At 45.9% G+C, this 12,571-nt stretch overlaps 1 protein-coding gene across 3 annotated transcripts in view; it reads right to left on the bottom strand.

Annotated features, from left to right (window-relative positions):
- Window positions 1-12,571, bottom strand: part of FAM193A (family with sequence similarity 193 member A) — a 166,291-nt gene that overhangs the window by 28,507 nt on the left and 125,213 nt on the right. For all 3 annotated transcript variants that reach the window (XM_059379674.1, XM_059379694.1, XM_059379683.1), the window contains exon 13: window positions 9,156-9,407. In XM_059379674.1, coding sequence (XP_059235657.1) covers window positions 9,156-9,407 — 252 coding nt within the window. The remainder of the gene's footprint in view (window positions 1-9,155; window positions 9,408-12,571) is intronic.

The raw sequence follows: 12,571 nt of genomic DNA, 5'->3' as shown, positions 1-12,571 counted from the left end.
GATTCCCAAGAGCAGAACCCAAGCAGCTGGCTAGGGCAGAGATCAGGAAGGAAGGGCACAGCCCCACGGACAACTGCACCACAGCCAGACAGGCTGCAGAACCCAAATCAGAGCCACTGCCACCTGGCCTCGCCTGGCGGGGGAGAGGCCAGCACAGGAAGCAGTCACAGTAGGGCCTGACAGATGAGGAGGCAGTGGCAGTGGAGACGAGGGGTTTTGGGGCCATCAGGACAATCGCTGGAGCTGTGGGAGCAAGAGCCCGAGACTCCAGTCCCTGGGAGGTGTGGCCAGTGACAAAGTTGGACATCAACACCAGTTCTGTTCTCAGCCTTTGGGACGCACAGCCTGACGGGTTGGGACGCCAGCTCCCCCTTTTACTAGCTGTGTGACCTCAGGCAAATTACTCAATATTTTTGCGCTTTTCTCGTCTGTAATTTGTAAATACCTACCTCCAGGTGTTGTGGTAAGAATTAAATTGGACAACGGGTTCAAGTGTGCAGCACAGTGAGGGCTAAGGGACACTGTCACCACTTAAGACTGGTCCCGAGTCACAGAGTACCCCCGCTCCGCCCGTCTTGGGTGCAGAGTGAAACGGGGGTCCCTCTGCTCAGGCAGTTTGGCACACTTTCCTCAACAGGATCAGAGTGGCAGAGGGTGAGAATGGCGTGGCCATGCGGGCTGTGAAGTAGGAAGAAAGAGAGGTCTAATCTAGTGCTTCCGGCAGGGGAGCTCTGGGGCAGAGTGAGGAAACCAGGAACATGGTATTTCCACAGATACCAGTTCCCACAAAGGAGTGATGAACAAAGAGCTGCTTTACCAGGAAGGAACCGAGGGGTAGTGACAACAAAGCAGAGGGTGGTTTCTCAGGGTTGCAGATTCCTGCTGCGGGGCAAGAACAGCCAGCTCCCCAGGCAGAAGCAGCGGGGGCTTCAAGGGCCTCGCAGAGCAGAGCCAAAGGCAGCTCCAAAGCACCTCATGGCTTCCTGATGCCCTCCCCGCTCCTGGCTGCCAGCCAACTGCCTTCCCCCCAGGGAGCCGGACTAAGGGCCCAACCCACCATCCGCACAACGTCCAGAGAGCTTGTGCTCAGCTCTCGACCCGCAGCCCAGCATCCCCTCCTCCGCAAAGCCACCCACTAGGCCCCAGGAGCCCCCCTCCCTCTTCAGTGTGACTTCCCTCCTGGCAGTGGCACAGCGTGGTGCTCTGAGGTGCTGACATGACGAGATTGCACGAGCCCTAGGGAGAGGGACCAAGTTCCTCTGGTGTGTGTTTTGCTAGCATGTAGCACAGGACCTGGCACTCAGTGAATAAAGGGAGAACAGACTGAGCTTAGATGGATGAGGGAACACAGCTAGGAAGCTCTAATACTGAAAATGGAAGTTAAATTCACTTCGCCCACTTCTTCAGAAGACCATTTACTCAGAATGGGAGGTCCCGCTGCAGAGACCAAGTGAGCAAGGGGTTTGTAATAAACAAGCCACATTTATGTGAACGCTTCCCCACAAGATGGCTCCTCAACTTGACAGACGTGGGCTTCCTTTTGATAAACACAGGCCTCTGTCAACGAGACCACCTGTTGGCCAGACCTCACAAATGATTTAGGCACAGAATCAGTCTCTCAACATGTGGACAATGCTATTCAATGAGAACAGATTTATTTCACTCTGCACAAATCCACACGATTCAAGAAAGAGAAGTTTTGAATGGTTCTCTGCCTTAAGACATAAGTCATTCACAGAAAAGTAAAATTTCTGCTTTAACGCAGAGCTTGGACAAACACACTGACAGATGCCTTCTGAACACCTTGGGAGTCTACACGGGAGCTGGGAGAGCCAGGCTCCACCGCACACCACCAAACCTCCCCAGATTCCTGGAACATGGTTGCCAAACACAGCAAGCTGAGGGGGCGAAGGACCAAGTCAGGGCATATGTGTGTGGGGGTGGTGGTGGTGGCTGACAAGCACATCCCACTGACCAGGAAGCTGGACGCATGACTCTTCTGCTTTTTCCAAAGTTCTTCAGGACTCTTGCCAGAGACGGTAAAGAGGCAAGAGCACCACGTTTGTTTTGGTCTTGCTATTTCTCAAGCCAGAAGAACTGAGACTGCCTCCAAAACAAAATACAGATTTGAGATCACAGTGGGGCCCTGACCACCGTCTGTCTCTGTCCCTGTTTCCCACCCCTGTTTTTCCCCCTCCAATTCCAGCCTGAACTTAGACTTGCCCCACGTCTGACTTCATCACTTCTGCAATGGTTGCGCCTCCCTCAGGGCCCAGAGCCACACAGGAGCCAGTCTGCAGCTCCACTCAACCTGAACTCACTGAGGGCCAGAATGTGGTGACCATTTTCAACAAAACTCCCCATTCTCCCAGTGGAGTGTTCAAGACACCCCTCTACCTTCATTACTAGGACATTTCCTACATGATGACTGCTTCAGAACTCAGTTTCTAGATGGCAACAACACAGACTTGGGAGCTGGAATACTTGGGTTTCCAAACCTGGCCCTGCACTTGTGGCCCTCTGCTCCTGGGCCATGTGGGTCAGTGGCTGGGAATGTGACCTATGAATGAGAGGGGACAGGGGTGGGGATGGGAGCGTGGCCTAAGAATTCACGTGGGCTCTTCCCTCTGAGGCTGTGCGGTACCCCTCTGCTTGGGCTCTGTCCAGGAAGGGGGACACAACACTCTACACCTTTGTAACAAGGTGCTGAACCCTAGATAAAGCTAGGGAAATCTTTCACAGAACTCATCAGAACATGGTGAGGAAAACGGCCAGGTGGAGGTGTAGGGAAGGGAGGACTGCCATGAAGAAGCACACACCATCGTCACAGTGATGGGGGCAGACTCATGGTCCCATAGGAGGCAAGAGAGCTTGAGGTCACAGGTGGGGCAGCACTACACTGGTACCTCAGCCCCTACCTGGGGCCTTGTGGTTCTCAGAGTAAGCTGAACAAAACATACCTCATGAAAAATCACTGTATATCCAAGGACACACACCCACAGGAGCAACCAAAAAAAACCCAGATTCAGATCCTCAAGATTTCATTCAAAAAGAGAACTATGTGTAAAATGCTTAAAGAAAGAAAATGTGATCAAGCAACAAGAGAACACAAAAAGTTGCTAATATACATTAAAAATAAATTAAGCTTACAGGTAAGAATCATAGCAGGAATTAAAAAGTCAGACTTAAGTAGTAGGTGAGACATATCAGAGTCACTTAAGTGGAAGGCTGATGCAAAAGGGCTCTCTGGACAGACCAAGGGGTGAGGGGTGAGAAGACAGGTGTGGGACACAGAGCAGGGCAGGCTGGCTGGCTGCAAGCAGACAGCATCACAACAGACGAGGGGCATGAAGATAAAAAGGGCTCAGCATCATCAGACATGGGTTCAAAATGATGAAGATGATGAGGCCTCCAACTGAAAAAGCACACAATAGGGGCATCTGGGCAGCTCAGCTGGTTGACTAGTGGTTTCGGCTCAGGTTATGATCCTGAGGTTGAGGGACTGGGCCCCACACTGGGCTCCATGCTCAGCAGCGAGGCTGCCTGGGATTCTTTCTCCATCTCCCTCTGTCCCTCTGCTCACTCACTCTATAGTGCATACATAAAACCTTTAAAAACTAGCACACAATGTGCAAAAACACATGTGATGTGAGCAGTGAGAGGGACTCTCTAAAAATGAATAAAGAAAACTAGAAATAACACTGAAAGAAAACAAAGAGTGCTTCTGATGAACAGATCATCAGTGGACAGGGCATAGCCAAGGAAAGAATCAGTGAACATCAAGATAGGTCAACAGAAACTCCTTAAACTGAAATGCAAAGAGAAACAAGAATTAAAAAAAACAAAAACAGGGACGCCTGGGTGGCTCAGTTGGTTAAGCAGCTGCCTTCGGCTCAGGTCATGATCCCAGTGTCCTGGGATCGAGTCCCACATCGGGCTCCTTGCTCTGCAGGGGGCCTGCTTCTCCCTCTGACTCTGCCTTCCACTCTGTCTGCCTGTACTCGCTCTCGCTCACTCTCTCTCTGACAAATAAATAAATAAAATCTTTTAAAATTTAAAAAAAAAAAAAAAAAAAAACAGGGGCGCCTGGGTGGCTCAGTGTGTTAATCCTCTGCCTTCGGCTCAGGTCATGATCTCAGGGTACTGGGATCGAGCCCCACGAGCCCCGCATCAGGGTCTCTGCTTGGCAGGGAGCCTGCTTCCTCCTCTCTCCCTCTCTGCCTGCCTCTCTGCCTACTTGTGATCTCTGTCTGTCAAATAAATATAATAAAATCTTTAAAAATAAACAAACAAACAAAAACAAAAACACCCACCAAAACTAGAAAACTACCACCATGGACACGAAATAGATAAAACATCTAATTTCCAAAGATAGTAACAGGAAAGAGAATACCAGAAGAAGAAAGAGAAAAGATAGAAGTATTTGAAGAAATATTGGCTAAGAACACTCCAAATGACAGACACCAAAATTAATGACAGACACCGAACTACAGATCTAGGAGGCACAGAGTACACCAAATAGATAAAAAAAACCCACTCCCAAATCTACACTAAGGCATTTCATAAAAAAAGGAGGGGGGCAAGAAATCAAAGACAAAACAAAAACCAAAACCAAAAAACCACAACCCTTGAAAGCAGCCTTGGGGTAGAAGTGGAAGGGGGTAGGGTGGGGTGCCCTGTGCCTCTAGAACAAGGAGGAGAATCACAGAGGACATCTGGTCAGAAACCAGGCAAGCAAGAGAAGAGCAAAGTGAAATTTTTTTATAGTGTTGAAAGAAAAAAACCCCACCAACCTAGAATTCTGCATCCAGTGAAATTACCCTTCAAAGGTGAAGGAGAAAGACCTCAGACACACACACATACACTAAACACTGAGGGAACTCATCACCAGCAGACCTGCCCTGCAAGAAAGGTGAGGATATTTTCTTTAGGCAGTGGGAAAATTTAAGCTGTCAGAAACCTGGATCTACAAGAAAAAAGGATGGGCAATAGGGAAAGAGTAAATACCAGTGAAATGAACTTATTCCTGCCTATTAATTGATCTGAAAGGTAACTTAACTCTGTGTGCAGTTTTAGCAGTAACAACGTACTGGGCCACCGACGAACAGATCCATGAGAACAGCAGCATCAAAGTCACAGGCGACAGGAGGGAGGGATCGGGAACTCTCTGGGAAAAGGTAGCTACACTAACACAAATCAGAACAGTGTTACCTGAAGGGGACTCAGATTAGTTAAAACGCAGATTCTAATGCAACTGCTAAAAAACGTTTTTTTAAAGCATAACCAATAAGCTAAAGACAGAAGATAAAACAATCCAAAAATGTTTAATTATAAGTAGAGAAGACAGAAAAAGGAAGTCTCTGGTAATGAACAGAAAACAGAACAATGGTTATTATTAACCCAAACACATTCAAAATTTAAATATGTCTAGTCTAAATATACAGATGAAAACACAGAGATTATCAGAGTATATTAAAAAAACAAACCCCACCTGGAGGTGTTGACAAGAAACCTACTGGGAGCATAAAGACCCCTGTGAGTTAAAAGAAAGAGATGGAGAAAGAAATATGGTGTTGGCACTCACAAAAAGCCGGAGCACCTGTATTAACTTCAGACACGTCAGACCTCAAAGTAGAAAGATCATCAGGGATAAAGAAGGGCATTCCGTAATGATAAAAGGGTCAACTCCCCAGGAACATGTAAGAACCCTAAATATGTAAGCACTGAACAACACAGTGCCAGACTCAGTGTGACAAAAACAGACAGGACTGCAGGAGGGGGAGAGTTTGCTGTGGAAGCCGGAGACGCCGACAGCACTGTGCCCCGAGCATGCAGATTCAGAAGCAGGTCAGGAAGGACATCTCAGACTTAGCAGCACCGGTAAGTGACGTCTGAGGACAGCCTGACTCATGTAGCGACAGCAGAGTATGCACGTTTCTCCAGCTCACCTGGAGTGCTGACCAAGACACATCAGCTCTGGCCCCAAAACATTCCTTAGCACGTTCAAAAGAACAAAAGTCACACAATGCCTGTGCCCAGACCATGGTGGAATTAAAGCAGAAATCAAAACTAAAAAGATAGCTGGGAAATCCCCAAATATTTGCAAATAAAATTTTTTGCCAAACAGTTCTAATTTTTATCTAGAATTTCACTACTGGATCTTCTCCCTAACTACTTTTTAACTTTCAAATAACTTGTATCTCAACATATAAATTAAATGTATCACTGGTACAAAGACATTTGAAAACAAAAACGGTCCTCAAGTTATTCTCTAAGTTCAAAAACAAATTTTTCAGGGCATCTGGGTGGGTCAGTTGTTAGGCGTCTGATCCTGGGGTCCTGGGATGGAGTCCCTCATCATGCTCTCTGCTCAGCGGGGAACCTGCTTCTCCCTCTTCCACTCCCCCTGCTTGTGTTCCCTATCTCACCATGTCTCTCTCTGTCAAATAAATAAATAAAATCTTAAAAAAATATTTTTTTTCTATAGTACTCATCCCAAGCATTTTAAGTACTAAGTATTTACCCACAATAGCCAGAGTATGAATTAAAAGAATTACAACTACAATAACATAAAGTCCTAACGGCGACAAATGCCACCTCACCACAGCAAAAATCCCTAAAGGCCTAAATAACACAAACACGGAAACCGCTGAGCTTCACACTCATAGCTGCCCTCCACCATTCATTCAGCTGGCATCTCTGCCTCCCACCCACATGTAGGGGATTCCGCTGATAAGCCTACTCTGACGTAACTGAAGACATGTGTGCATCTCTAGAAAGGGCTTCTACCAACTCCTATGGGGCTGTAAACACACCATGGACTCATAGTATGCAACTAAGTCAAACTAACTCAAATAACACAGACTCAAGTGACAGTGCAAGCTTGTCTAGGGAAGCATTTTTATATCAGATTCAAGAGAAGTATTTTGCCAAATGCATCTCATTTTTCTAAATAGACGTGGCATCTAGCTAATGTATCTTAAAAACATCAGAGGGGGTGCCTGGGTGGCTCAGTGTCTGCCTTTGGCCCAGGTCATGATCTGGGTCCTGGGACGGAGTCCCACATCAGGCTCCCTCCTCAGGCGGGTTCTGCTTCTCCCTCTGCTCCTCTCCCACTGCTCGTGCTGGCAGTCTCTCTCGCTCATTTTTGCAAATACAAATAAATAAAATCGTGAATAAAATAAAAGCATCTGTGAATAGTCCTGACATCAGTAGTAAAGTGACGGAAATAAAAGCTTACTAGTACATCCTCTGCACTTCCTACCCATGAATCCTCCCCAACTATCTACTGGATTGAAGTTCACAAGGTATTAAATACATTTTATACACAGATAATACTCCCCCCAAATATTTTTCTTCTCTTATACCCTTTTATGGACTACCAATAATGCCCTGAGAAGGGACGCCTGGGTGGCTCAGTTGGTTGAGCAGCTGCCTTCGGCTCAGGTCATGATCCCAGCGTCCTGGGATCGAGTCCCACATTGGGCTCCTTGCTCCGCAGGGAGCCTGCTTCTCCCTCTGACTCTGCCTTCCACTCTGTCTGCCTGTGCTCGCTCTCACTCTCTCTTACAAATAAATAAATAAAATCTTAAAAAAAAAAAAAATACCCTGAGAAAAGGCCAAAAGTCTGGGGGAGAAATCAATTTTTAACTGAACGTCCCAATAGCTTTTTGGAATAATCAGTTTCACTACTTTACTTGAAGATGTTTAGGAACTGATTCTTCAACAGAAAAACATTAAACAGAACATTCTCTACTCTCTCCTGGAGGCGGCTCCCAGGAGCTAGAAGGCAGCTGTATTCAGGTAAGAAAAGAATGGACAGCCTCCCAACCATACACTCACCCAGAGGGAAAAAGGCTCTTAGAGACAAGACAGACCATGGAGACAGCCTGGCTTTGAGTACACAACGGAAAATCCTCCTTCAAATAAAGCCGTCAATAAATGTCCAAACTAAGCGACATACAATCTAACAAAATTCAAGCATTGCATCAATGTGGCAGTTACCAAGTACTTATTGCAACAGAACGTGACAGACTGACTTTATTCTATTCTAAACCAGTGGTTAGGTGCCCCTTCCCAGCAAACAAATAGCAAAGCCCACTGATAGGCTACACACACCCTACTTCATAGCAGATGCCCCGTGGGGAAAGAAAATGTTCATGTAGTCTAAAAAAGCCTCTTCCATCCCATGTCGTCCTCCCTTCTCCCAGCTGAGAATCACTGTTTTAAAGAATATATCTGGAGAGTTTGGGGAAAACTAAAAATTTCACTGTAAAATCTAAGCTATGAAAATAGAAGTATGGGGTTCTCTGAGAAGAACTACGTAAAAAGCAAACCTTTTCTACATGTCACTCCTTCTCGGAACAGCCTCTGAGCACTGCTGGTCTGGGAGGCCCTTTCCTTTGTGCCTCCAGTTGCTTCCCAACAGCCTGCACGGTGCTTTGACCTTCTTTCGCACTACGCTTAGGATTCTTCCTTTAGTAATTTCAGACACTGAAGAGCCCAGCTAGTGTCAGAGGACCCAGGCTGTACTCAATGTATCCATCTGTGCAACATTACAACAAAGAGCCAGGCCCTTGGGGTGCCTGGGTGGCTCAGTGGGTTGAGCCTCTGCCTTTGGCTCAGGTCATAATCTCAGGGTCCTGGGATTGAGCCCCACATCGGGCTCTCTGTTCAGCAGGGAGCCCGCTTCCCTCTCCCTATGCCTCTCTGCCTATTTATGATCTCTCTCCCTCTGTCAAATAAATAAATAAAAATCTTAAAAAAAAAAAAAAAAAAAAAAAAAAAAAGAGCCAGGCCCTAGGAGGCCACAAGCAAAGAAATGAACTGGCGTTATGGGTGAGCAGAGCCGTGTATGCCGTTCCCCCAAGTACAACCCATTACACCAACATCATTTGGAAAACTTTACATTCTAGGTAATTCTGAAAGAGTACACCACAACTTTTGTGATTGTTTTTTACAACTGTGAATGTTCAAAATTCTGAGAGCCTAAGAGATTATGGTAAAAGGACATATTTGAGGACCTTCCTACCAAGAGTAGATTTAAATTTGGTCCTAAACATTGCCGCTTTATGGATTTTTGTTTGTTACAATATGCACTTCTTGTACAATCTTAGTGACAGGTGAGCTTCCCGGCCCTCTTTGCCCTGACTTACCTTACTGTGTGCGAAGGGGGGCGCCGTATACAAGGTGGGGTGGATGAGAGGGCGGGGCAGGTGCGGGACGGCGTGCAGAGGCACATGTCCATGGATGTGGGGGTACAGATGCAGGGCAGGGTGTGTGGGCTTCTCGGGGCTTAGGAATTGATGGCCTGGGGGAAGGGCTCCTGCGGTCATCGCTGATGCCGTCAGTCCGGAAGCTTCTTGCTTACAAACATGACATTCACAAGTGTTTGCAGCTTGTTCAGCCTAAAAGGAAAGAAAAAAAAAGACTGGTGTGATTAAACTAATATCAGCCACATTCTGTTGACCTGGGCTCCTGTGACACCTGGAGTTGTCCAAAGCCCTCCTTGTAAAGTACAGAAGGGACCCCAAGAGCCTGGGATGAAGGGGACCTGTGGAGAGAAGAGACGAACAACTCACGCCCTGGCTGGGTGTCAGCTCAGGTAGCAATCACACCCATCTGCGCCTGGGCCTGTCTGTGCAGGGACAGGGGACCAGCAAGGGTGGCTTAGGGGAGGGGGAGTGAAGAACTGGAGCCCAGGAGGACAGAGCACTGGCGTGGGCGGGGATCCCATGGCTCAGGAGTGGTTCCACCAAGATGCTGCCAGACAGATGGGACTCAGCAAGGGTGAAATGAAACAGTCAGGGTAGCTCCTCTCCCTCAAAACAACGGTAAAACTGAATGCGATTGTCAAAGCAATCATTTGAGGATCTGAAAATCAATCAAGGGAAACAGCAAATCCAGAAGCATTTATTCATGCCAATCTGCTAGAATGTAAGAGCAGCAGGAGCCTGGGGGCACCTGGGTGGCTCAGTGGGTTAAAGCCTCTGCCTTCGGCTCAGGTCCTGATCTCAGGGTCCTGGGATCGAGCCCCACATCGGGCTCTCTGCTCAGCAGGGAGTCTGCTTCCTCCACTCTCTGTGCCTGGCTATCTGCCTCCTTGTGGTCTCTGTCTGTCAAATAAATAAATAAAATCTTAAAAAAAAAAAAAAGAAGAGCAGCAGGAGCCTGGCCTTTCTGCCTGGGGCTCTTCCCATTCCCAACAGCTCTTAAAAAAACAAACTAAAAAGACCAAAGAATCAACAGCAGATTTAAACGGGTACACTAAAAATTTTAATACAAAAAAGAGAGTAAAGGGGGAACAGAGGAACAAAAAACACCAAACCTACGGAAACAAAGTGGCAGCTGCACGTGGCACAGCCATCGTGACTGACATCAATGCCTCCAGACAAAGGGCAGAGATTGATGGACAAAGTACAAATACAAAACCCAACTAAAGGGTTCAAACACAAATCTTAAACTCAAAGATACAAAGAAGCTGAAATTCAAAGGATGAAAAAATAGATACCATGCATACAGTAACCCTCCGGCTGCCGGAGCGACTCCGCTGGTGGGATGAAATGCTCTCTTAGATGAGAGAATCTAGCGGAGAAGCATCTCTAATGACTAAAGAGTCGACGTGTATCAAGAAGGGGTAACAATCACACACATACACCGCCAACAACACTGTCCCAAATGCATGAATTTGGCTCATCTGAAAAGGGAATAGACACTCTAGCAGTGATATGAATACGTCAGTATGTCTCTCAGGAATTTTTAGAACCATGCAGAAAATCAGGAAAGATTCAGAGAATTGGAATAACACTATCAATTTGATGAAACTTTTATTCATAGGACACACCATCTAACAAGAGCAGAACACAAATTATTTTCAAGTATACATAGAACATTATGTAGGACAGACTAGATGTCAGGCCATCAAACAGGTCTCACTATATTCGGAAGTCCTAAAATCCATAACCTAAACTTAGAGTCAACAAGCTAGACAGGGAATAACAAACTAAACCCAAAGTCAATGGAAAGAAATAATGGAGATTAGAACAGAAATCAATGAAATAAAGAGAAAAACAAAAAATTAATAAAACACCCCCCTTTTTTTACAGAAATTGGTAATTCTTTAGCCAGACTGAAGGTTTAAAAAAAAAGCAGACAAAATTATCCAACTAATGAATTAACATCACTTCATATCCTGAGAACTAAAAGAATCATAAAGGAATATAATAAACCACCTGATGCCATCAAAGGAGACAGTGCAGATGAAATAGAGGAATTCCTAGAAAGACATAAAAATTTTAAATTAAAGGGACCCCTGGGTGGCTCAGTTGGTTAAGCAGCTGCCTTCGGCTCAGGTCATGATCCCAGCGTCCTGGGATCGAGTCCCATATCGGGCTCCTTGCTCGTCAGGGAGCCTGCTTCTCCCTCTGCCTCTGCCTGCCATTCTGTCTGCCTGTGCTCGCTCGCTCTCTCTCTCTGATAAATAAATAAAATCTTTGGGGCGCCTGGGTGGCTCAGTGGGTTAAGCCACTGCCTTCGGCTCAGGTCATGATCTCAGGGTCCTGGGATCGAGTCCCGCATCGGGCTCTCTGCTCGGCAGGGAGCCTGCTTCCTCCTCTCTCTCTCCGCCTGCCTCTCTGCCTGCTTGTGATCTCTGTCTGTCAAATAAATAAATAAAATCTTTAAAAAATAAATAAATAAATAAATAAATAAATAAAATCTTTAAAAAAGAAATTTTTTTAATTAAGAAGAAATAGAAAATCTGACTAAACCTACAACAAGTAAACAAAATTTTAATTAGTCATTCTAAGTCCTCCCACAAGACCAGGCTCATGGGATTTCACTGGTAAGTTTTATCAACTATTTTTTTTTATAAAGATTTTTATTTATTTATTTGATAGACAGAGAGAGATCACAAGTAGGCAGAGAGGCAGGCAGAGAGAGAGGGGGAAGCAGGCTCCCCGCTGTGCAGAGAGCCCGATGTGGGGCTCGATCCCAGGACCCCGAGACCATGACCTGAGCTGAAGGCAGAGGCTTAAACTACTGAGCCACCCAGGCACCCCAGTTCTATCAACTATTTAAGAAATCTCAACTTTAGACAAATTTCTTCAGAAAATATAGGCAGAATAAACACTTCCCAACTCATTCTAGGAGGCCAATATTACTCTGATATCAAAGCCAGACTGAGACACAAGGATAGATAACTATAGAACAGTACCTTTTATTAACATGGATGCAAAAATCCTAACAAAAGATTAGCAACCAATCCAGCAATATGCCAAAAGAAAAAAAGTTTATACACCATGAGCAAATGGGATTTATTCCAGCAACACAAGGTTGGTTTAACATTCAAAAATCAGGGGCACCTGGGTGGTTCAGTCGGTTAAGCATCTGACTCTTGATCTCAGGGTCATGAGTTCAAAACCCATGTGGGGCTCCACAGTGGACATGGTCTACTTAAAAAAGAAAAAAAAAATTCAAGAATCACTTGATACAACACACCACAGTAAAAGAATGAAGGATGAAACCACAAGAACATTTCAATAGATTCAGAAAGAGCATCTGGAGAACCCAA

The sequence above is a fragment of the Mustela nigripes genome, chromosome 1, assembly GCF_022355385.1.
Source record: "Mustela nigripes isolate SB6536 chromosome 1, MUSNIG.SB6536, whole genome shotgun sequence".
Classification (NCBI taxonomy): Eukaryota; Metazoa; Chordata; class Mammalia; order Carnivora; family Mustelidae; genus Mustela; species Mustela nigripes.
Note: the sequence above shows the minus strand (reverse complement) of the source record. Positions and strands in the feature narration are given on the sequence as shown.